The 25,125-nt window shown below is 59.2% G+C and overlaps 1 protein-coding gene across 11 annotated transcripts in view; it reads left to right on the top strand.

Moving 5' to 3' along the window:
• Positions 1-25,125, top strand: part of SLC6A6 (solute carrier family 6 member 6) — an 81,816-nt gene that overhangs the window by 41,052 nt on the left and 15,639 nt on the right. For 8 of the 11 annotated variants that reach the window (XM_042236438.2, XM_027957816.3, XM_027957815.3 and 5 more), the window contains 7 exons: positions 2,586-2,831; positions 4,730-4,864; positions 6,152-6,386; positions 15,482-15,614; positions 22,151-22,285; positions 23,457-23,560; positions 23,697-23,821. In XM_042236438.2, coding sequence (XP_042092372.1) covers positions 2,603-2,831; positions 4,730-4,864; positions 6,152-6,386; positions 15,482-15,614; positions 22,151-22,285; positions 23,457-23,560; positions 23,697-23,821 — 1,096 coding nt within the window. In that variant the 5' untranslated portion in view covers positions 2,586-2,602. The remainder of the gene's footprint in view (positions 1-2,585; positions 2,832-4,729; positions 4,865-6,151; positions 6,387-15,481; positions 15,615-22,150; positions 22,286-23,456; positions 23,561-23,696; positions 23,822-25,125) is intronic. The other 3 variants (XM_027957819.3, XM_042236441.2, XM_042236439.2) reach the window with 2 other exon arrangements.

The following is a 25,125-nucleotide window of genomic DNA, read 5'->3' as shown; positions in this document are numbered from 1 at the left end:
TCTTATCTTACCTGGCACCAGAGAGCCTGGAGCCGAGGGGCTCAGGGAGCTTGTATTTTGCCCCCTGGCTCACGTTTCAGGGCTTCCCGGGGGGCGCTAGTGGTAAAGAACCCGCCTGCCAATGCAGGAGACACAAGAGACGCGGGTTCGATCCCTGGGTCTGGAAGATCCCCTGGAGGAGGGCATGGCGACCCACTCCAGTACTCTTGCCTGGGAAATCCCATGGACAGAGGAGCCTGGCGGGCTGCGGTCTAGAGGGTTGCAAAGAGTTGAACACGACTGAACTGACTGCACGCACTCGTTTCCCGAGGGTTCTCTAGGGCCAGAGGGGGCCATGGGCCTGGGTCCAGAGCTCAGAGCCAGGACTCAGGGTGGCTTTCGCAAGCGCCCACAGGCTGTATGAGCAGCCACCAGTCACCACCCCCTCCGCCTGGCTGACCTGGTGAAGCGCCTTCCGGCCCCAAGATCCAAGGAGAGCCTGAAAGGGCGGCACCAGCCCGTCTTGATGAGGAGACTCCAGGGTCATTCCCTGGAAAACATCTCTACCAGGAGGGAGTGGAGTCCCACATCCTCCAATTATGCTGCCGTCCAGCCGGGCCACAATGGGCCCAGAGATAACCATCGGGGGCTGCAGAGCTCCGTGCTGGAACAATGCTGGCCGCTCGGGCTATTTTTACAGTAGCCGTGCGCTCGGCAGAACCCCGCGTCGCCCCAGGGGAGCAGGGGAAGAAAGGCCTGCGGATGCCCCGCCGTCTGCGCTCCGGGAGACAGAGGAAGGCCCGGTGAGCCGCCCGGCGGCTCCAGGAAGCCTTTTCTCGGTCTGCTCACTGCCAGATAGCAAAACAATCGGGGTCCCCCACCCCGAGCCAGGGAGAGGAAGGAGGCGTGGGGGAAGCGGGGATTCTGTGTGCTTGCGTGCCTCTCCTCCTCCGAGCACGGCCCCCCGAGGGCCTGGCTGCAGGGGCCAGGGCCAGGGCCAGGCCAGCGTGCCCTCCTCGCCTCCCTTGGTCCTTGGCAGTTGTCACCTGGCCCGGCCGGACCTCCTTCAGGCCCCACGGTATCCCAGGGTTGGGAAGCAGCAGAGTTGGGGGGTGCCACTGGGCCCCAGCTACCTGCGTACCTACTCTGGGAGCCAGCGACCCAGCCGTTCTTAGCTGACGACCTACTGTGCACCAGCTCAAGACACCCAGCCATGGGCAAGGCAGGTCCGGCACCCTGCAGACTCCATTCTAGTTGAGGAGGAGACTGTTAGCAAGGAAGCAACCAAGGCATTTTCAGCTCATGCCACTGTAACTCAGTGCAGACTCAGATGCCCCTGGACAGGTCCTGGGGGCAAGCTGCCCTGTGCACCAGGGTGATGGCCCCCCCGGTCCAGCGGATGGCCGCCGTAGGAGTGAGTCCAACGTAGGGTCCACCTTCTGGTTTCTCCAGGAAACCTAGAAATCTCGACTTTACCCCGGAATCTGAGAGTCAGCACTGGCCACCCATTTGGCTCATAAAGACAAGCAGCTGGCTCTGCATCAACACCCTCTGCCTTCATCCTTTTCGTTCTGAAGTCGGGGAGACTGAAGCTCCCCGCTCTTCATGGTCCTCTGGCACATGGGGGTAGGAGGCACCTTCTCCTGCTGGGCGGGACCCAGATGCTCTTGCTCTCAAGGTCAAGCTGCCAGGAACACTGAGGACTCGGGGACCAGACGCAGTACAGAGAGGGGGTTGCCGCAGTGGCTGGTTGTAGACTTCTGGGATGAGGTCCGAGCAGGGGGCCACTGAGGGTGAGCATGAGCAGCTTAGAGGTTTGATAACCCTGGGCTCCCCCCCTTGCTGAACCCACAGGGCAATCAGCGGGCCGGGGCCTGGGTGGTCCAGGGGTCAGGGTGGACCGGAGCACAGATGATGAGGGCTGGACTCGTGGGAACTACCAGGAGTCCTTCCAGAGTCCTGTCCCGGCGCAAATCCCTGTCCTGATGCTGCAGGCATGCGACTGGCTAAGAAGACGCCAGTGTATTTCATAGGCTCCCGTGGTCTGTATTTTATGGAAACCCTGTTTCCAAGTACTGAAACACATGCTTGGAAACACTGGAGCGTGAAAACATGCCAGCCTGAAGCTCCGTTCTTTAAAACCATGAGGGGTGAGCACCTCCGCTGGGCCAGGGCCTGCCCCGCGGCACCAGTTTCTCTGCAAACCTGAGATTCGGAGACGATCTCTAGAGGATGCAGGCAGGCTGTGATCTGGAAGCGATGCTAGACCTGCGTGGAGGGTGTTGTGTTCTGCGGAGACACTGCCAGGGCTGGGTGGTTTTGTGCTCATCTCCCTGCAGGTGCAGAATGAGGGGGTGGCATTTGGGGCTGGTGGATATGGGCCCCGGTGCTTCTGTTGGACAGGTGGCTAGGGGATGGCAGCTATCGGTCCCCAGATCCTCAGGCTCCCGATCACCTGGGGTGGGGGGTCCGAGGGGTGGAAGGACGAGGGGGTGGCAGGCCCTCTGCCTCAGGCCCGGCAGGTCAGAGGTGGCCCGCGGGGTCGTGCCAGGACGCGCAGCCTGCCCCTTACTGACGCACGTCGGGGTCTGCTCTTTCCGCCATAGAAAGCGAGGAGGAGGATATGGCCACCAAGGAGAAGCTGCAGTGTCTGAAAGATTTCCACAAGGACATCCTGAAGCCGTCCCCCGGGAAGAGCCCGGGCACCCGGCCGGAGGACGAGGCCGAGGGGAAGCCCCCGCAGCGGGAGAAGTGGGCCAGCAGGATCGACTTTGTGCTCTCCGTGGCCGGCGGCTTCGTCGGCTTGGGCAACGTCTGGCGTTTCCCCTACCTCTGCTACAAAAACGGTGGAGGTGAGCCTGGGCTGGGCAGAGGGCGGGCTGGAGGGGTTGCCGGGGCACAGCGAGGGGGCTTCCCCCGCCCAGCGTTTCAGGCCTCCGCCTCGACCTCCCCCAGGTCAGCCTGCCTCCGCTCCCACCGCGATCCTCAGAGGCGGGAGATGAACGTGGCCGGGATGGCGTTCTATCAGAGCCTTCCTGTGTGAGCTCGAGCGGATTCCTTACCCTCTCCTCCAGTCTACCATCTCTGAAGGCCGCCACAAGGCCAGGCCCAAGCCTCCAAGGCCTCATAGCTCCGCACCCCCCCACTCTGCCTGACTGTAGAACTTTTTTAACCCTTGCTCTTGCTTTTCTAACTTAAACCAGTTGTAGTTCAAACCCAAGTTTCGTGTTTCCCACTCTGAATAGAAAACCAGTGTCTTTTGCAGTAATGGATAGGTATCCAGGACAAAAAAAAAGTACAACGAAGATGTTTTTAATTTTAATTTTTTTCAGTTTTATTGAGATAGAATTGACGTATAGCATTGTTTTAGTTTAAGGCATACAAGATGACTGATGTCTTTACTGTGAAATGATCACGGTAAGTCTTGTTGACATCCATCACCTCATATAGTTACATATATTTTTGTCTTCTTGTGATCAGAGCTGGTAAAGCTTTACACTCTCAGCAACTTCTTTTTATTTTTTTCCCCCGCATGCGGAATCTTAGTTCACCAACCAGGCATCAGACCTATGCCCCTTGAGTTGTGAGTACAGAGCGTTTCCCACGGGACTGCCAGGGAAGCCTCTTAGCAACTTTCAAACACACCATCCGGTGTATCGTGACTGGTGTGCAACCATGCTGTACACGACACGCCCAGGACGAATTTATCTTCTAATCGGAAGTTTGTGCCTTTTTGACCCTTTTGCTTAGCGATGGTATTTTCTAAACATAAGTTCTCTGTTTGGTCAGTTGGTTAGTTGGTTGGTCTGTTCTTTCAGTTTTTGTTTGATTTTTTTTTACTTGCTGGAGGCCCTGAGTTAGCATCCTCTGACGTCAGAGGAGTTCAGGCTAGGCAGCACGTCCTGGAGACCTGCTGGTCAGTAGGAGCTCAGCAGTAAGAACGCCCTCCCTGCTCCTTGTGGTGGTCTGTGACCTGGCTGGTAGCCAGCAGAGCCGGGCACACGCACGCTGCCCGCCCGCCCACATCAGAACCACCTTGCAGGAGGTCCTGCCCTTGAGCCTGGTTTCTTAACCTTCTGGAGGCTCAGGTGCCTCTGGGACTCTGATGAGTGCCCTAGACACTCCGGAACAAAGCACATACCCATCGGCCCAAGTCACCCACACTTTCAAAGTGTGTACGGACCCGCTGAAGCCAGTAGTGGATGCCAGGTGGGAGCCCTCGCTCTACTCTTCGCCACCCTCCTCGTACCCCGGCTCCCACCCCCGGCTGGAGAGGCCCATCTCTCGCTTCCCAGCACCCTTCCCAGCTGGTTCTCAGCTTCCTGCCCTGGCTGGGCCACGGAAGGCCAGCTGAAGGCTGCAACCAGGAGGCCCATCTGAGCCGGATGTGAGGGCTGGGTGGTCCTTCTTCAGAAGGACAGACCTGCGGAAGACAGGCAGGCACAGAGCTTCAGCAGAGGCTTGGAGGCTTCACGCAACTGGGTAGATCGGAAGAAGACAAGAGGGCAGCCTGGAAGGGTGTTGCTGGCTGGACAAGAATTTTCAGCCAGGTCTGGGAGTCTGCCCTTCACCATCACGTCCCCAGGTCGGGAAGATTCCCCTGGAGAAGGAAATGGCAACCCACTCCAGCATTCTTGCCTGGAGAATCCCATGGACAGAGGCGCCCAGCAGGCTGGCTGGGAGGGTTTGGGACGGAGAATGTGCAGGCCTCGGCCAACCTGAGCCTCACCCCGCTCTTCTCTCTCTGCAGGCGCATTTCTCATACCATACTTCATTTTCCTGTTTGGGGGCGGCCTGCCTGTGTTTTTCCTGGAGGTAATCATAGGCCAGTACACCTCTGAAGGGGGCATCACCTGCTGGGAAAAGATCTGCCCCTTGTTTGCCGGTGAGTACGGGACAAAGGCCACCCGGGGCCTGGCGTTCCTCGGCTCAGCAAACGCTTACTGTGCACCTACTATTTGCCAGGTACACTGGAGCCTCACGCAGGCCGGCTTGGCACACGGCGGCGGCGGCTGCTCACTCCTCTCTGGGGTGTCAAAGGACGGGAGGCCCAGTAGCCGCTGAGCAGTAGGGTGTAGAAGAGAAGGCTTTCAGGAGCCCGACCGTCTGGCTTCAAGCCGCGCTCCCTCGTTATGCTAACTCTCGTGACTTTGGGGAAAGTCCCTTCATCTCTTTGTGCCTCAGTTGCCCTCTCCATAAAATGGAAATAACACGCATACTTCTAGGCAAAGCAACAGAGCCATGTAAAAGCACTTTGTACGCAAAGGAAGCCCCAAGCAGCAGCGGCAGCTTTGTTACCGCTGGGCTTCCCTGGTGGCTCAGATCGTAGAGAATCTGCCTGCAATGCGGGAGGCCCAGGTTCGATCCCTGGGTCGGGAAGATCCCTTGGAGAAGGGAATGGCAACCCACTCCAGTGTTCTTGCCTGGAGAATCCCCACGGACAGAGGAGCCTGGCGGGCTACAGTCCACGGGGTCGCAAACAGTCAGACACAGCTGAGCGATTAACACTTGTTATTATTGTAGCGTTTAGTCCTGTGCCTAGTTCCCAGTATGTCCTCATGAGATAATACCGTCCTGATTATAACTGGCAGGGGTGGGAGAATGTGCAAGTCTGTTCACTACTCGGTCGTCCATGTAAATCTACCCATCTGTCTATCCATTAAACCTTTCTTTTATTAAACTAGTCGATAGTTACACAATCCATGTGTCCATTTAACCATGCTCTCTCTACTTATCCATCCATCCATCCATCTACCTAACCTTCCAATCAACCACCATCCATCCAACAAAGTGAGTATCCATCCATCATTCCAACATCCAGCCATTCACCTGAGTCCATCCAGCCATCCGTCTATGCGTCCATCCATTCATCCATTGATCTGCCCATCCATCCCTCCATCCATCCACCCATCTGTCCATCCGTTCATCCAGTCATCGGCCTACCCCTCTTCCGCACATCCGTCAGTTTGTCCAGCTGTCTGACTCATCTGAGTATCTGTCATTTTCCTATCCATCCACACAGCCATGCGTTCCTGCTACACTTGTTTGCTGGTCCCTGTTGAAGGGCCCCTGCTGGCCCCAGGCCTGCAGATCCCAGGGGCTCCTGGTTGAGGGTGCGGCCTGGCGGGTCTGGCCTCCCTCCGATCCCCGTCTCGCTTGCCCCCGCTCGCAGGCATCGGCTATGCCTCCATCGTGATCGTGTCCCTCCTGAACATATACTACATCGTCATCCTCGCCTGGGCCACGTACTACCTATTCCAGTCCTTCCAGTCGGAGCTCCCCTGGGCAAAATGCAACCACAGCTGGAACACGCCCCATTGCCTGGAGGACACCTTGCGGAAGAACCGGAGCCTCTGGGTCTCCAATAGCACCACCAACTTCACCTCCCCTGTCATCGAGTTCTGGGAGTAAGGCTGGCCTCGCGGAGGAAGGAGGGGGTGGGGTGCGGGCAGAGGGCACCCCTTGCCCTCATCTTCTCCCTAGGGGTGTGGGAGCCACTCCCTTGCGGTGGGGTGGGTGGAAGAGGGGGTGCAGATTTGGAGATAAATCCGTGCCTTTGGTCTCAGACAGGCCTGGACTTGAATCTCAGTTCTGCCATTTTATTGGCTGTTTGACCTCCAGCAAGTCACTGCCCCTTTCTGAGCCTCAGTTTCCTTAACTGTCAAATGAGGGCAATGAATCGTTCCTACACCCATGGGATCTCTGTGAGGATTGTTTCCCAAAGGCAGGTATATGTCCTTATGTTGTCTGAAAATGATATAGTTTTCTTAATGTATTTTAGAAAAAAATATATATAGTTAGCACATCAAACCTGTTATTGCCCAGAGTGGGGGAAAAAAAAGGCATATAGGAAGCTTGAAGTAGTTACTCAAGTGAGCAGGTGAGTAGATAGAGTGAAACATATGTATCAGTTAGCGTTTGCTGTGTAACACCCATCCCCAAATTGGAGCAGCCATTTGTTTGACTCATGGTCCTGCTACTTGGCAGTTGGGACAAAGCTTGGCTGGGCAGTTCTTCTGGGCTTTGCTGGGCTCCCCCCATTAGGTCAGCTGTATGGCATTGGGGTCACTCTTTTGGAGACTGGCTGGCTCCTGGCTGGGGTGCCATAGGCAGCTGGTCTCTATAGTCTCATCACCCTGCAGGCTAGCCTGGGCTTGTTCCGAGGCAGCTCAGCATCCCAAAACAACACACGGGAAAGCCCCAGTGTGAGAGCACTTTTCCAGCTTTTGCTGGTACCATTTTTGTTAAGGTCCCGTTGGCCGAAAAGAGGCCTGAGACTCAAGAGGCAAGAGGTGGGGGAATAGGCTCCGTCTCGTTAGGAGAGGAAGGAGAATTACGGGCATGTTTTGAAGTTGCCCACGCTATAGCCAGTGAGATGCGTACACACGGCCAGTCCTGGGGAGGGCGGACCACGGAGGCCTGCAGTCGGGTAGCTCTTCGCTGACGTACAGGGTCGTCCTTCTAACCCAGTGCTGGGAGCCCATCAAAAACGGATGAGTGCCTTGCTTTCCCTGCTCTCCACAAGCTGTTAAACGGGTGCTCAGCAGCCCCTCCAACCCTGGAAGGAGCAGGCAAGGCCCCGCGTGGGGTGAGAGCCAGGGCAGGGAACGGTGTTAAGGGACGGCCTTGTCGCCGCCAGACAAGACTCCCTCTCCTTCGTGTGTGGATTTGCTGCGTCGAGGAGCCTCTCCCCCTCTTAGAATCTGGCCCCGGCACTGGCCCACAGAAGAGGGAGCTAAGCGCTGGCTGTTCCCAGCCTATCATCAGGGCCGGTGGGGGGCGGAACTCAGGCTGGAAAGGGCCACTCGGCCACTCCCCCAGGTAATCCACGTCTCCCTCCTGACCTCAGGCCTTCAGGATGTGCTCACCTCCCGAGGCTCCTGCAAATGGGTTCTTTCCTCAGAGGTGTTTTCCGCTTGCAGACAAAGACCTTTACAGGCACAACCCCCCGCCATCCCTGGACAGCTGAGTTGGCAGACAAAGAAATGCAGGCATTTCTTTCTTCTCACTTGAATGGGGCCAGAGTTCCAGGGCCCTGTCCGTTCTCTGCTGTGCCTGGCACAGCCTGACCACCCAGGGCCTGCCCCACCCAGGATGCCGGCACTCCACCCAGCCCCTCTGGTGCCCGCCAGGGCCTCACTGCCTCGGGCGCAGGTTGGCCGCCTGGGAGGGGGCCGCCGCTCTGCCAGTGCTGGCTGGGGCTGGTGCCTCTTCCTCTCTGAGCCTCAGCGTCCTGAGCTGTACTTGGGGAGGTCGTAATCCTGCCCTCCCAGGGCGGTAGGACACCCCCCACCCCCCACCAACAGAATGTGACCCTGCATGACCATCCCTGTCTACTTAGTGTCCCCGTTGTGGATGAAACTGCCCCCTGCCCAGGGACACCTGAGGCTCAACTTCGGGGGCACTAAGAATGGCCCCTTCCTGATGCCCGTGTGACCCCCCCCCCATCACAGAGGGGCTGTCCCCTCTGTCTCAGGCCTGAGCCCTCGTGATCCGTGAGGTCCTCTCCCGTGCCTTCTCCCGTGCCTGTCCCCCAGCCTGGGCCCTGCTGGGGGACTCCAGGGCTCCCGCCTTCCAGAACCCCCATCCTGAGCACCCCAGCTCCCTTCCCTGGCCCGCATGGTCCACAGAGAGCAGCTCCGTCCAGAGACTGCCCACCGCCCACCCGGCCTCCCCACCCCACCAGCCTTTGCAGCCTCCCATGGGCCCTGGCTGAATGTCCACGGATACCCTGGGGAAGACTGTAGTCCCTGGAGGAGGAGGCTTGGCCGAGAGGACCTGCCTGCCACCGGAGGGGCCGAGGCTGCCTGCCTTCAAAGGCCTCCCCTTCTCTTGGGTGTGAAGAGGGCGAAGCAGAGAGAATCGTCCCAGGGACTTGCTCTCGGCATTTCATCCCCTCTTCATGGAGGCCGTTTATGGAGGGAACACATCTAGGAGTCGTCCTCAGCTCCTCTCAGCTTCAGCCTCAGACCCCACCCCTGTCTGGTCCCCTAAGCTCTCTGTGTAGAGTATAACCAGATGGCCGTCCTCCCCACCCCCGGAAGACCCCCGTCTCCCCCAACCTCACCCTGTTACAGGTGCGTCTCTGCAGTCAGCTGTGAAGCCAGACACGTCATCTCTCAGTTTGGAAGCCTCTCCTGGCTTTTCCGTGCTTGTAGGCTTGCCCCAGCCAGGGAGGGTTAGGGTTAGCCTGGGGCAGCACATCACTCCCTCTCTCTGGCCTCGTTTCCCTGTCAGCAAACAGAGGGGCCAGGTGAGCTGGGCTTTGGGGGATGAGTAGGAGTTCACTAGGCCAGAAAAAGAGGGAAAGACAGCCTAGACAGAAGGAACAGCCATGCTGAGGCGTGGCGGTCGTAAAGCTCACGAGTGGCAGCACGTCCTTGCTTTGGCCCACGCGTAGGACGTGCGGAGCCAGGGAGAAGGGTGGAGCCTTGGATGCTAGGCAGAGGAGGATGCACTTCGTTTTCTGGGAGGAGGAGCCACGGGAGCTAGAGAAGGGGCGGAGAATCACGTGATTACATCTGTGTTCTCTGGACCTGCTCAAGGAACATACTAGGGAGAGACAGGCTGGGACACATATATTAAGCACCGACTGTATGCAGGGCCTCAGGGGGCTTGGCCATCAGAAGATGGGTTTCCCTTAAGGGTGAAGCTCAGCTTGTACAATTTCCCCTCAGAATAGCCACCGGCCTTGCAGTGACTAGCTCTGGGGTGTCCACGGAGAGAGGCTTGCTGGGACGGGACTGAGGTGTCGCTGGCTGGTACCCACTGGGCTGCCGAGCTGTGAGCATCTTCTCAAGGCCAGTCTCCCGGTCCTTGAAGCCAAAGCCCAGCCCTGGCCTTCGCTTTCTTCACCCTCTCAGCTGCACCAGACACGTGGGACCCTGAGCTGGCTGCTCCTTTTGCACATGAGGCCTGGCAGTGCTCAGGAGCCACCTGGGCTTCTAGATAACTAGGCGCCATAGAGCCGAGCCTTCCTCCTGGCCCCCAACAGGGAAGGGCCTGGACGCTCATCCCTGCCAGGCCCCCCTCCCTCTCTGGTTTTCCACGAGGAGCTAGTGGACAGCCGCTGGCCATGCTGCCATCCCCTCGATCCTAGAACAGGGACCCTGACTCTAGCCTGGGGGCCCAGCTGCCCGGCCTCAGGGCGGTCACCCGTCTCCAGGGTTCTCAGAGGTAGCGAGGTCCCCATCACCTCATCGCCTGGCTGAGGGTTAAAGAGCATGGGCCTCGGGCCTGGCTTATTAGGTGGGACACTGAGGATCAGAGTGGTTAAGCGACTTGCCCAAGGTCACACAGGCAGCTCGGTGTAGCAGAGAGCTCAGCCCTGAACACCTCCTCTCGTGACTGCGTCCCCACCGGCCGTAAGTCCAGGGCAAGTCTGCAGCCACAGGTGTGTGTGCGTGTGACCCCACCCTCAGGTGACACCTGGGGTCTCCTCTTGGCCTGGATCCCCACACCCACCCTGTCTGCAGCACACTGAGGCGTCAACCCCAGTGGGAGCCGATGAGATGCCCTTCTCCCTTGAAGGGTGCCTGGGACCCTGAGATGGTCATTTCACGCCAGCTTTAGAATTGAACTCTTGAGTCGCTCGGAGATGCAAAGGCAGAGTCTCTGCCTGCAGCCCGCCCCATCCTGCTCACCCCTGCCCTGAGGTCACCTCTGTCCCGGGGGTCCTGTTTGTTGCCCCCCGGCCCTGGAGGACAGGCGGGGTCAGATCTGGCCAGATGCCCTCCATCAGCCTGGAGCCATGCCTTCCTCCCCAGTTCCTCCAGGGCCCCCTGGGAGCTCAGCACATATCATTAGACTTTATTAGAATCAAAGAAATGAGTCATATTTGCAAACAAGCCCTGCTCAGCCAATCTCCCCCTACAGCTGTCAGAAGGTGGAGGCGGCGTGGAGAGAGCCCTGTGTGGCCTCCTTCTCGGGGCGGACGGGCTCTTTTATAATTGTTGCCTCCACCAGTCTCCAGGGAAGAGCTATCGCCAATAAATGGCTGGCCGGCATTCAAAAGGAAACGATTTGGCCCACTCGGAGGACGTATTTACATCTCTGAGTGCCGGCTGGACGGCAGCGGGGCAGCCGACTCCAAACAGACGTCCAGGCGGTTTTTTTTTGGATCCCACCCTGGAATGAATCAGTCCTATTCTGGGACAAGAATGCAGCTCACCTCTCGATCTCCTCCTCTCTGTGTGAGGGGTGCGGAGAAGCCTGGGCTGCTGGGGCCTCTCACCAAGGATAGCATCATACCCAGTGGTCCGCAGGGTGGCATCAGAGAAAAAGAACCAGGCCTAGGGTTGATTGTTTTTGTTTTTTTAAAACCTGGGTAATTTCAAGTGAATTCCTGAACCTCTCTGAGCCTCAGTTTCCCCATCAAGCAAATGGGTGTAATTAATCGACTCTGCTCATGTCTGTTGAGCACTCACTATGTGCCAGGCGCTGTTCTGGACCCAGCAACAGTCAGGACAGATGCAGGCCCTGCCTCCGTGAAGATGACGCTTTTGTAGGACAGACAGACATGAGACAGATGGTGCGAGTAGCATTGTAATAAACGAGCAATGATACGTGAAGGGAGAAAAAGCCTAGAGAGGGAGGGAAAGAGAGTGACCGGGAGTGCTTTTCCCATCGGGTGGCCAGGAAAAGCTGCCTTGGTGAAGGGGTGGGGCGCAGCCAGTTCAAAGGTCCCGAGGCCGGGGAGGGCTGGACCTGTTCAGGGCACATACCAGAAGCCAGTGCGGCTCAGGGAGGAGGGGCGGCCGCCCTGGGGATGAGGAGGCTGTGCACGGAACTTGTCCCTGTATGCCCGTGGCCCCAGCCTCTTCTTAACAGGCACCACCCTGTCTCTTTAAGATGTCTGCGGCCGACTGTCAGAGTGCGTGGCCAGCCTGTTCAGGGAGGCAGGAGGGATTGGGGCAGGTAGGTGGGAGCCTCGGGAGGTGTGGGCAGAGGCCGAGCGTCACCTGCCTTGGGCGTTGCCAGGTTCTGTCTTCATAAGAACAGACTGGGGTGAGAGTGGAGGCTGGAATATCACTGACGAGGCTGCTGAAACAGCGCTCGGGAGCAGAAGGGGCCAGGACGGGTAGGGGCAGGGTTGGGGCCCCTCAACCTCCGGGGAGGTTGGAGGCACTGGCGAGGGGCAGGGCACCACGGCAGGCCCTCCCTCCCTCTGGGGCCCGGCACTCTACAGTTTACCGAGCAGTCCCGTGCACCAGAGAGGGAAGACCCAACAAATCCTGGGCCGTGCCTCGTGGGCATCCAATAGGAAAGGGTCCTTCAAACTGTGTCCCCTCCAGAGGGATTCCGATGGGCCTGCATGCTCTTCGGCCTCCCAGCTACCCCCGAGATGACTTTGGAAAGGATGTTGGTTACTTTGGCCGCGAGCCCACTTCGGGCTCTGTTATGACAACCCCTGATTGACGGGAGGACTTTCGTTCCGTTCCTAGAACGTCTGCACTGCTGGCCCCTTGCAAGCCTTTGTAAGAACCTTAATTTTTGTGAAGGTGATATGCGCCCATTAACAGCATTCAGATGGTTTAAGAAACACATTCCCTGGTAAGGCAGCCCCCCTCCCCTGCACCCCCCCGGGCCAGCGACTGCCCCACTGTTTCGTGTGTCCTGGTCACTTGCCTCACCCCTGGGACATCGCCCCTGATCAGCGCGCAGGGAGATTCCTGAGGTCCTGTAGGCTGCATGACGCTCCGCCACGCGCCTGCTGCACGCCTGCTCGGACCCCTCCCACGGCCCTCTGGGTGGCTGGTTTCCCATGTCTGCTGCCGCAGACAGAGCCGAGGTGAAGAGCTCGAGGTGTGTGCTAAGTCGCTCAGTTGTGTCCGACTCTTTGGGACCCCATGGTCTGTAGCCCGCCAGGCTCCTCTGTCCATGGGATTCTCCAGGCAAGAATACTGGAGTGGGTTGCCATGCCCTCCTCCAGGGGACCTTCCCAGCCCAGGGATCGAACCCGTGTCTCTTACATCTCCTGCATTGGCAGGTGGGGTCTAAGGCCACCTGGGAAGCCCGAACAGCTTGGGGTGGACCCTGTCATTGGCCATATCCAGGAGAGTCTTGGGATAGAATTGCTGGATCACAGGAAAGGTGGCTTCAACGGTTACTGCTGGCGCTTCAGAGGGGCTTTGCCACCAGCAGCGGGGAAGCAAGTGCGTGACTCGATTTCCCCGTTGTGGCCTCTGTGGCTGGGCGGCTGCCAGAGCAAGGCCACGCGGCCCCCTCCCCTCCGTAGTGGGCACCACAGGTTTGCCCAGCGCGGCAGTGGGAGCCGGCAGGAGGGTGCCTATGACCTAAGCGTGGGGCTGGTGTGGTCAGGATGGGGGCTTTGGGGTCTCGGGCCCCTAGGTCAGCTCGCCCCTGAGGAGAAAGAGAAGACCTCTTGTGCCTGGACACGCCGTGGCACTGGCTGAGCACCTGCTGTGTGCCTCATCTGCGGAGTGTCTGGAGTCTGGTAGGCAAGACAGGCTCCCCTGAGGGCGACATCCAGGGTGAGGGGGCGGCCGGGGAGCCGGAAGGACACCAGGCATCTGGAGCATCATGGTAGACCTCCCCGGAAGCCTGGCGGCAGAGAGGGGCCTCCCCGAGGCCACCCATTCACACGGAAGCCTTGGCTGCTGCCCAGCAGGCCCCGGCTTCATGGAAGGAGCCAAGCCCTGGAGGCCGCGCCAGGAAGGGCCCTGTTCTAAAGCCACCTCAGGGCCAGGCCCACGTGCTTGTACTTGACCAGCTGCACAGCCTGCCTCGTGAAGAGGCCCCCGGCCCTGAGGGTCCCGTGAGCCCTGCCGAAGCAAGGCCTGGAGCAATTCTTGTTAAAGTGAAGGCTCTGATTTCTGTATTAATCAGAAAAGGCAGTGGAGCCGGGAGAGCACCGGCTTTGGGGGTCAGACAGCCCTGATGTAGGGTGGCAGCTCTGCCACCTGCTGGCCATGTGTCCGTGGGTGATTGGAACTCCAAGCCTCAGTTTTCCCCATCTGTAAAACAGGGCCAGTGACTTCCAGCCCTTGGACCAGATGAGGTAAATTAGAGAAGCCTCGTTGATGTGGCCTCGGTGCCTGAGGGAGCCCCTGGATGTTGGGGGTGAGCCGCAGAAAGGCCTCACCCGAGTGCCAGTTGAGGTGGGAACCTTGGATTTATTCAAGGTCCTCGCTTTGAAGCGTCTTTGGAGAAAACTGAAAAACAATGAGGACGTGTCCTGGGCCAGTGGGCCCTCTGAGCCCTGATCCTGGGGATCGGCCTGCTCGCGGACTGGCGGAGAGCTGTGGGTGGTCTGGGGGCCAGAGCTCGTGTTTGCGTTCTGCGGAAGAGGAAATGGAGGGCGGGTTCAAACGCCCCTCTTGCCGCTCCTGCCCGAGACTGTGGCCCTTGAACAGGGAGCTGGGTCTCTAGGGGGAGCCAGCTTCTCGGGAACAGGAGCCTGTGACAGCAGAGCTCACGGGACCAGTGTCCCTGTGCTCAGCCTGGCTGCCCTGGGTCACTGCCTCAGCAGTCGGAGCTCCGGGACCACGGGGTCAGTTTCTGGGTGTTAAGTTTCACGGTGTCAGCAGCCTGGGGGCCCCAGCCCAGTTCCAGGAGGCGTCTGCCCCTCAGGGGCGTGTCTGAGTAGCACTGTGGGCGTCTCCCCTGGTCAACAAGGCTCTGGACCCCAGAGGCCCAGGCTCTGCCATGTGATGCTGAGTGGAGCTGCTGGCTGTGCTGATTGTCCTTCAGACGGTTCGCTCACCTCCTCCCAAGCCCGTCACAACCCCGGCTTGGGGCAGGTGAGGAAGCAGCCCTCCCTGGGTGCCCGGAGCTGCCCTGGGGTCTCAGCCCCAAGACAGCAATGGCCGCCGCGGTCTGCTGGCCGCTGGCGGCGTCCGGGGCCAGTGTATTTTGCGTGGCTTTTCTCTTCCCCCTCGGAGAGGCGTGTGGGTGTCCTGCAGCCCCAGAGAGAACCAACACCCTGGAGACCTATCTTTCAGTGAGATATCCAGATAAGGAATGGGGGCAAATACAAAAACAGGGACAGGACAGAGAATGTGGGCTGGCGGGGTGGGGGGAGCGGGTGGTCATTCCCATTTTAGAGATGAGGAGACTGAGGCAGGCAGTTGGATACCTAGCCCCCAGTGGTTAAGTTAAGTGGTTAAGGCAGTGGTTGGACGCTGGAGCCCAGTCGGAACCCAGTGTCTGGCCCACAGGGAGCACTGCAAAGGTCTGTGAGAAATCGATCACATGGGAATCAGTACCTAGTTCACAGACGAGGAAACTGAGGCTTAGGGGTTTAACGTAACTTGCCTGAGGCCTGGCTGGATAGAACCCACGTGCGCCCGACTCAGGAGTCCAGACCCATCCCCTGGTTGGCTTCCCTAAGACTCTGTGAAACTGGTGTTAGCTAAGATTTCCCAAGACCAGCGGGATTCCGCAGCTTGGAGGCACGGTTGAGCCCCAGACTGCTGGAATCCTGGCGCTGGCTCTCCCAGCCCTGGTCCGGCCCATCTGACTTGGCTCTGTTTGCTTGAAGGCGGAAGGTGCTGAGCTTGTCTTCTGGGATTGACGAACCGGGCGCTCTGAAGTGGGACCTTGCTCTCTGCCTCCTCCTGGTCTGGCTGGTCTGTTTCTTCTGCATCTGGAAGGGCGTCAAGTCCACGGGCAAAGTGAGTTGTGCTCTCATCCCGCCTCGTGGAGCCTGGCCCTCTGCAGGGTCGGCTCCTGTGCCCCTGGGGCCCTCCTGCTCAAAACTGGTCCTGATTAACCAGTTCTCCTAGCAGCCCCCTCGGTTGTGGCGTTTGCCCATTTCACAATGTAAATCTGCCCAGCGGGTCCAATTTCAAGTTATTGATGGTTTGACAATCAGCCCGCAAGATTCCTGAAATGGGGTGGTGTGCTCTCCAAGCACCCACACACCACTGGTACCCCATTAGGGAGTGGTGGGCTGTGAGGATGTTCAGTTCAGTTCAGTCACTCAGTCGTGTCCGACTCTTTGCGACCCCATGAATCGCAGCACACCAGGCCTCCCTGTCCATCACCATCTCCTGGAATTCACTCAAACTCATGTCCATCGAGTCAGTGATGCCATCCAGCCATCTCATCCTCTGCCGTCCCCTTCTCCTCCTGCCCCCAATCCCTCCCAGCATCAGAGACTTTTCCAATGAGTCAACTCTTTGCATGAGGTGGCCAAAGTACTGGAGTTTCAGCTTTAGCATCATTCCTTCCAAAGAACACCCAGGACTGATCTCTTTTAGAATGGACTAGTCGGATCTCCTTGCAGTCCAAGGGACTGTTAGCGGATAACAAACCCTGAGATACCACTGCAAAGTTAACCGGTAACGGTGTTGTTAGCTACCAACTGCTCACCAGCCACGGGGACCCTTGCGACCTCAACATCCCCTGTCGACCCTTTAGAAATGTAGACCCATGGGCTGACCCCAGACCTACAGAATCAGAAGCTGCATTTGAACACTTTTCCCCCAAATGTGCACTGAGGTTTGAGAAGCAAAACTTCTCAACGCATTTTTGCCGCTAAGTCAGATTAACCGAATTAACTTAGGCCTTACATTTCAGCTGTTAACTAGGAAGTTAGTTATTAAGGAGAGCTCTCACCGATCGTTAAGTCGTTTGCTCATAACCGAAGTGCTGGCTGTCGCTGAAGCATCTGCTGCTGGTTAATCTGTTACCTAGTGCCAAGACATTACTGTTAGCAAAGGTGGTAGCTGAAAATTCGTGTTACATTCATGCAGGCTTTAGGGTTAGCTGGTATACTGTCAGTGATGAAACTGTTAGCCTGTAACCGAAATATTACCTGTTAACAGAGCCGGGCGATGGATGACCTGGTAAGCAGAACACCAGCCAGTATAATACCATAGTCATCCTGGTGGCGAAAAACCCTCCAGAGGGTTCCCTTGGGCTCACCGGGCTGAACCCAGGGCACCAACAGCCACAGCGTAGGTGTTGGCTGGCCTACCCTTACGTGACCCCCTGTCTGCCATCCCCCGACCCCCATCATTTGCATCTCCATCCGGGACAATCTCTCTAAGACCAAGAAGTCCTCAAAGGTCAAAAGAGTTGAGTTAAGGTGGCTTTTGAAGGACAGTGATGGGCAGTGGGTGACGTCATTGGGAGAAGGGGCTGTGATTGCGAGTTCTCCCCGGTGAAGGGCCTCTTAGGTAAAGTGATCTAAGGAGACAAGAGCTAAAGGGGGCGCGTGACGTGGTGGAGGAAGACAGGCGTGCCGGGTGTGGTTTCAGGCAAGGCTCACCAAGAAGGGCGCTTAGAGGCGTAGATTTGTCGGAAGTGAGGGGTAAGCCATTCAAAGGCCCAGAGATGTGTCCGACCAGACCCTCGGGGAGCCCCTGGTCCAATGGAGGAGCTGATGTCCGCCAGGAACCGTGAGCCTCACCCGAGACACATGCAGGGGCAGGAGACCAGAGTCGAAGTGAAATGGAGAGGGTGCAGGGCTGTCCCTTGGCGGCTGACGGACGTGACTGGCTGGAGGTCCCCCTGCTGCCCCCAGAGAAGAGGCTCCGGGCCCCCAGGGGCAGGCGTGGCCCCCAGAACAATAGCAGGGCTGGGCCAGCCCCCGGGGAAGCCAGGACAAACACAGGGAGGATCCGAGGACTTCCTCGAGCTCCTCGGCGGCCACCGCTGGCCATGACTTCCAGCCCTGGCCATAGACCAGGTCTGCAGCCACCGTGGGGGCCGGATGGCCTCGTCCTGGCTGTGGCCTTGCTCAGTGGCTGACCCCGGCATGGCCGGGCTGGGGAGGAGGGAGCTCCTGGGCCTGGGGGGCTCAAGACCCAAGTTCAGGTCACTTGGCTTCTCTGGATGTCAGTTCCCTTGCGTGGAACAGCATTCGTCCTTCTGAGGGTCTGACACTTGGCTCAGAGTTCACTGCTGCTCAATTCTTCCAAGAGATTGTGATCGTGGTGCAGACGCTCTGCGCCTTGCTTGTGTGCCAGGCACCGTTCTCAGCTCCGATTATCAGCTCCTTTAGCCTCCTGATGTCTGATGTATGCGTGGTTCCTACTCCGCTTTACAGAAGTGGTAAGAGGAGATGTTCTTGGGGAAATGGTGGGGCAGAGAGGTTGATCTGTTCACGTCTACACAGCTTGTCGGTAGCCCAGGTGGCATTTGAGCTTGGGCAGCCCAGCGCCCAGCCTCGGGGCCCTGCATTCTCCCGCCTCCTGCGGCTGCCTGCTCTCACAGCACGTTAGGTCGCAGGAGGTGACAGGGACTCCAGACCCTCCCACAGGAAGGGTGGCCTCATGAACCCCACTGGCAGTTCAAATCCCAGATGCAAGCACAGGCCGGCCTCTGCAGACCTGGTGTGGGGTCTCGGCTCTGCACCCGCAGCCGGCGTGACCGAGGCCAGTCCCTTCCCCCCGGAGCCTCAGTTTCCGCCTGTGTGAAATGAGTCGTGGTGTTCTCCTGCAAACACACACGAGGTGCTTGGGGCCTGCCAGGCCCTGGGTGCAGACCCACGGCCCTGGGCCTCTGGGGTGAGTGACCCACGCTGCCCAGACGACCTCCCCAGAGGAAGCCCAGGGCAGCAGAGACCAGCACGTCCCCCTGGTGCCTGGCCGGCCACCCTCTCCCCGCCATCCCCGGGGGAGGAGGAGGCACTGGCTTTGTAAGTTTCCAGGGCACTTGGGCCACAGGGCTTTTGGGTCACGGGCTCAGAGCAGCCACGGAGGTTTGCCAGCAAGAGTGGAAAAATACCGCATCCTGGCGCAGGGCCCCCGCCAGAGCTGCTCCCACGGGGATCCCGAGAGTCACCGGGAGGCTGGGAGTTTGGGGCTCAGGAGCTGGGCCCCCGCCAGAGGCCCACTGGTGGCGGCTGGCAGAGCCGCTCCCACGGGGACTCCGAGAGCCACGGGGAGACTGGGAGTTTGGCGCTCAGGGGCTGGGCCTCGGCAGATTCTGCAAAACAAGGGTGTCCTGCCAGAGAGGCTGCCACGGTGGCGTGAGCAGGTGGGCTGTGCTGCCCTGGGCTTGGGGAGAAAGCGTGCACACACAGACACACACTCAGACACAGACATACACACAGACACACACTCAGACACACATTCAGACACAGACACAGATGCACAGACACATAGACACACACAGACACAGACACACACACAGATACACACTCAGACGCAGACATACACACAGACACACACAGACACAGTCACACACACACAGACAAACACAGACACACAGATAGACACAGACACACACACACAGATACAGACATACACACACAGATACACACTCAGACACAGACAGACACAGACAGACATACAGATATACACACACAGATATACACACAGACATACACACAGACACACAGGCGCACACACAGATACAGACATGCACACATGCACAGACATACAGATACATAGACACACACAGACACAGACACACACGGATACACACTCAGACGCAGACATACACACAGACACACACAGACACACAGATAGACACAGACACACACACACAGATACAGACATACAGACACACACAGGCAAGACACATAGACACCTACAGACACAAAGACACGCCAGCCGGCCTGGCCCACATCCCGCCCCTGCTGCCGGCTGGCCCTGGGCCCCTGATGAGACCCCCCTGGGCCTCTGTTTCCTCATCTAGAAAATGTAGGGGACAATCTGCTCCTTGCAGTCGGGAGGATGAGTGAGTTAATAGCTCCTGGCACACAGCAAGCGCTGCGGAAGTGCTAGGGAAGCGAATTAAATGTGTGGAAACAGGGAACCCACCCCCCACACACACCCTGGGAGGCGTCCTGTGTCCCTGACGCAAAGCCCCCAGGCCCCTGCCTGCCTGCCCAGCCCAGGGCCCCCGTGCGCTTTGAAGGGCGGCCCTCTGCCCTCCGCCCTCGCCCGCCTCTGTCCGCACCATTGTTCTCCGCCGGGGCCGGGGCTGGGGGCCAGAGCAGCCTGCGGGCCAGCCGTCTTTCTTTCGATCCTTTGGTGGCTTCCTGGCCGGCCCCGCCCTCCACATATGCCCACTGGTCCCCGGGACGCAGAGGGCTCTCCTGTCTTCGGGAGCAGCCTGTAGGGCAGTCGGGGAGAGGGGCGTCCAGGGAGGGCACGGTGGAGGCGGCAGGAGGTCGGCCCTTCTACCCCGGGTCCTCTGGGGGGCCTACCGCTGGGCGACCCAGGACGCGGAGGCCGAGCCACCCCTCTGGGAGGGCCCCAGATACGGACTCCTCAGCAGAGTTGGAGGGAACTTCAGAGCCCGGCTGGTTCCAGTGGGGACACGGAGCCCAGAGAGGGGCCGTAGCTTGCCCAGGGTCTGCAGCCAGCCTGCTGCAGAGCCCGATCTGCGGCCTGAGCCCTGGAGCCCTCGGGAGCCTGCTCTTGGGGAGGACCGGACAAACCATAGACATCGGGGGCTCTCCCCTGCTGAAGCAGGTTCTAGACCATCCAGCTCTGCCACCTGAGTGCTGGGTGACCCGTGGGCAAGGGCCGGCTCTGCGGGCCGCAGTTTCCCCATCTGGGTCAGGGCAGGACCCGCTGAGTGCAGGAGTTACTGCTCAGGCATCCGCAGCCGGCTCACAGGAAGCGCTCGGGAGACCTCGGCTGCTGGCACTGGCCCAAGGCAGCCGAGCCCAGTGGGCCCTGAGAGCTTCCTTTGCGCCCTTTTCAAAGCCCGCTTCTAGTTGTTTCTACTCAAAGGGATGGCGGCTGCATCCGAGAACTGGCTCCATCCAGGCTTCCCGCGGCAGCTGGGCGAGGTTCGGGGCTCTGTCCGTTACCTGGGTCCCGGGAGTGCCCCATACTGTCCTGGCACCGTCCCCTCCCCCAGCACTGCAAACCTTCATCCTGTTCTCTGGGCCTCAGTTTCCACACCTGGAAAATGGGCGCATTGGCCATGCAGCAGCCCCCTCCCTGGTCCCCCGGCCCCTTCAGAAGGAGCTGGGGGCTCTGTGAGCTGTCTCAGCATTTCTGCTGGTCACCACGGACTTTCACAAGTCCTCCACCACGCACCAAGATGCCCTGGGTGCAGTGGTGGTTTGAAGATGTCTGGGAGCCCCACCCAGCCCATTTGTCCTCCGACAGCAAGGCGGCCGGCACACACCGATTTGGGGACGTGCTGAGCACGGAGTGGGCTGCTGCTCGGGAGACCTGGCTCAGCCAGCGCCTGGGCGAAGTAGCGGGATTTCACTGTCCATGCCCCTGGGCACCCTCGAGCCCCGCTCAGGCACACGCCTCCTCCTAAGGACTTCTTGTGTTGGAGTGAAAGTTGGGAAAATCCAATCTGTAAGCGGAGGCCACAGGAGGTTTGAAGGCCGGTGCTTTGGGGACAGGCCGGGAGAGGAAGTAGGGCCGGGCCCTCGGGGGTGGAAAGGCGGGGCCTGGGTCGTCTGTGGTCCCCGCCTGGCGTTGACCTCACCCTGCCTGGGACGTGAGGCGCGACCCATCCTGGTTTCCTCTCCAGAAGTTCCCCGGTGCTTCCTGCACAACCACTCGGCCAACAAAAGACCCCCTTTTTTGCACGTCTAAGCAGCTACCTGCCTGGTGCTGTTTTGACCACGTTGTGAGCCTCATTCCCTTGAATCCTCGCCTTGCCCATTAGTGAGCAATTTTGTTTCTCTAATCCCCATTGTACACATGAGGTGACAGGCCCAGAGAGGGTAAACATCATGCCCAAGGTCACACAGCACACGAGGGGACGGCGCAAGAATTTGAACCCACACTTAACTGGTTCTGAACCACAAGTTATACTAACGCTGCGAATGTTTGGTCACTCATTGGTGTCCGACTCTGAGACGCGGTGGACTGCAGCCCTCCAGGCCTCCCTGCGAATGCTAGCTGATCCGTGCTGCGCGCTGCGGGCCACCCCCTGGGCGTTCACACGCGATCGTTTGCTCTCTTACTGTGCACTTCCCTTTTGCCACCCGCTGGAATGTCGGTTCCATGAGGGCAGGGACTGGCTCTCTGTATTTCCAGGGCCCCGTAAATATTTGCAGGATTCGAATGTCAGTAAGCCTGTGTGTGAGGTGGGTGCTTTACACCCAGGTTGCAGGTGAGGCGCCTGCAGCCCAGAGAGGGTGGGCACCACGCCCCAGGTCCCTCAGCAAGGGCGGCACCGGGCCCGGCTCTGGAAGGCCTGCCTGGGAGCGGATGCTGGGGCTCGACCCACAGCAGGCTGGCCTGCTGAGCGGCTGAGTGGCTCCCGCCCCCTGCAGGTCGTCTACTTCACGGCCACGTTCCCGTTCGCCATGCTGCTGGTGCTGCTGGTCCGTGGGCTGACGCTGCCCGGCGCAGGAGCAGGCATCAGGTTCTATCTGTACCCCGACATCAGCCGCCTGGAGGACCCAGAGGTACCGCGGGGCACCGTGGCCTTCCTACCCCTCCCCTCGCCCCCAGGGCCGGCATGGGGGAGGAAACCGAAGCCGTGCCCATGCTCTGGCCCCCAGGTGGAGCCGGGAGGTACTCAGCCCTGGTACTTTTCCACTGGGCCCCGGCGGGTTGCTCATGGTGCCCGCCGGCCATCCCGGCGGCGTGTATCTTTTTGCGTCGAGGCCTCCGAGGTGGCCAATTATAGAGGCTGCTTTAGGCACTGTGCCAGGTAAGGCAGAGACGTCTCCGGAAGCTGGTCGCCTCCTCTGCTCACAGCAGCCTTGAGGCTGCATCGTGGGGGCGCCGTGGGCTGAGGGCGGAGTTCAGAGTTGTGACCTCTTAGAAGGTCGGGGGGCAGACACTAATGGTTCCCCCCGCCCCGAGGCACTCAGCCACGTGGCCGCGGGGGGTCGGAACTCTCACTGACCCGTTTCAGGACCTTTTGTCCCCAGGGGCCTCAGCTTTTAGGTTGTCCCCAAGGGCCTCACAGGCCGCTTCGGGTCTCTTCCCCACAGTCCTCTCGCCCTGGGTGGGAGGTGGGGGGCAAGGGCTCGGCCATACGAGACTCACCAGAGGACAGCTGGGAGACGGCTGGGCAGCCATCAGGAGCTGCCTGCCGAAGGTTCTGGAGAACGGCTTTGCCTGCATAATCCGTGTGGGAATTCCTCCCACTTCCAACTCAGGCGGGGGTCCCCAGACAATAGCAGTGACCATAAGGATAGCAGCCTTGACTTGCAGGCTTACCGTGTGTCTGGAGCTGGGCTAAATCTTAACTCTTTGAACCTGCCAAAAAAAAAAAAAAAAAAGCGCTGTGGGGCAGGGGAACGGAGCCCACTTTACAGGTGTGAAAACTGAGGCTCCGGGAGTCGTATTTACTTGCCCATGATGATTCCGTGGTTGGACTTGAGGTCCCTCTGCTTCAAAAGCAGGGCCTCTTAACCCTGATGCTCAGTGAGCTGGGGTGGGGGGCTCTTAGACGTCTGGGGTTCTGCTTGCATCCTGGATTCCAGCACCGTGCTCCAATCGCATGGAGAGTCTGCAGACCTCGAGGCGGAGTCTTTGGGACCCCCGCCGCCGCCTCCAGGAAGCCGGCTCTGACGACCCTTCTTGTCTTTTCTTCGCCACCTTCCCCCGCCCCCGCACCCTTCCCAGGTATGGATCGATGCTGGGACCCAAATATTCTTCTCCTATGCCATCTGCCTGGGGGCCATGACCTCGCTGGGGAGCTACAACAAATACAAGTACAACTCGTACAGGCAAGTGTTGCGCCGGCAGGCCTGGTGGGCCTTAGACGTGATGATGTTTAAAGAGAAGAAAAAAAAAAGAGAAGTTAGGGAGCGTGGCTTCCTTGTGTTGTGAATTAACTTGCTCCCTGACATATGTGTAACATAGGGACTGTATGCTGCTGGGATGCCTGAACAGTGGTACCAGTTTTGTGTCTGGCTTCGCAATTTTTTCCATCCTGGGCTTCATGGCACAAGAGCAAGGGGTGGACATTGCTGATGTGGCTGAGTCAGGTATGGTGGTGTCGGTGGCAGTGGTGGTGGGCACTGCCACCTAGTGTGTGAGCCAAGTACTGCAGGCATGAAGCCAGACCCCCCGACCCAGGGGGCTTTGTGGGGGGATGAGCCTGGTTTCTGAAATGGACCCCCACCCCACCTCCTTCTCACACCACGATGTCCCCCAGGTTTCAAAGAGTTCAAAAGCTAAATTGGAAACATCTTCACTGCGGTTTTGCCCCAGGGATGGCAGAAACACGAGGGCTGGTCAAACTGGGAATATTCAGCGCTTCTCAAGAGGTCTTTCCCCCGCACCACCCACTCCCTGTCCTTCCCTATAGCAAACTCCTGGTTTCAGCAACAGAAAGCACTTTCCTAGCTCAGGGGCAGGGCAGCTGCCCGTCGGCAGCCCGTCGCCACCTTCTCAGCTTCGGTTTCTGTATTTGGCACTTTGCTCTAAGCAACCCCCTCATTCATCCCACCGCTGTCTCCTGTTTGACTGGGTCTCTGCCCTGTGTCAAGCACCCACCGTTTTTGCCCAGGCTGGGGAAGGACCGGGTGTGACAGGTCGCCCTCTGGGACGGTGACAGGTTCAGTTTGGGGGTAGGTTGTGGGGACCCCTCCACCCCTCGGGGGTGTGGGCTCCACGAGTGGGACGTGCCCCCCCCCAGACAGCTGCAAGTGGAGGTGGTCTTAGGGTCAGATTCTGCAGAGCCTGGAGGCTGAGGCTGGGATCCTGGGGTTCCAGCAAGATAGTTCTGGAACCTGAGAATTGTGAGGGCTTCAGCTACCAGGACCCCAGAGCCTCAGAAGCCTAGGTGCCCCGGTTCTAAGAGGTGCTCCCCACGAGCTCCGGGTCCTGGGCCCACAGCTCTGAGCTGCAGGGCTTCCATGTGGCGCTGAGAACCTCACTCCCCGGACCTCCGTTCCTCTGCCCTCCTCCCATCCTGCCCAGGTCACCCAGAGGGCGGTTGTTGCTCTTGTGCCCAGCCTGACCTCCCAGCTTGCCAGGACCCCTCGGGTCCCCGAGGGGCAGGTGAGGGCCCTGGGCTGAGGCTTCTCCCAGGGCCAAGAGGAGACCGCGAGGTCCTGACTGTCAGGGCCCAGACCAGAGTCCTTGCCCTTGTTGGAAACACAGGGTGGTGTCCTGGTTCCGCAGCCGGAGACCCTAGTACTGGGGCTTGGGGACCTCAGCATCGTGTACTCAGAGGTCAGCTCCCCCCTGCGACCAGCAGCTTGAGAGCAAGGGCTGCTCAAGGTTGGATCTGCGGTGTCCTGGGCAGGGTGCCCACCAGAGGCTGGACAGGCCCCTCTCACGTGAG

Source organism: Ovis aries, chromosome 19 (assembly GCF_016772045.2).
Source record: "Ovis aries strain OAR_USU_Benz2616 breed Rambouillet chromosome 19, ARS-UI_Ramb_v3.0, whole genome shotgun sequence".
Classification (NCBI taxonomy): Eukaryota; Metazoa; Chordata; class Mammalia; order Artiodactyla; family Bovidae; genus Ovis; species Ovis aries.
The sequence above is the reverse complement of the archived record's forward strand: the minus strand, read 5'-3'. Positions and strand labels throughout refer to the sequence as shown.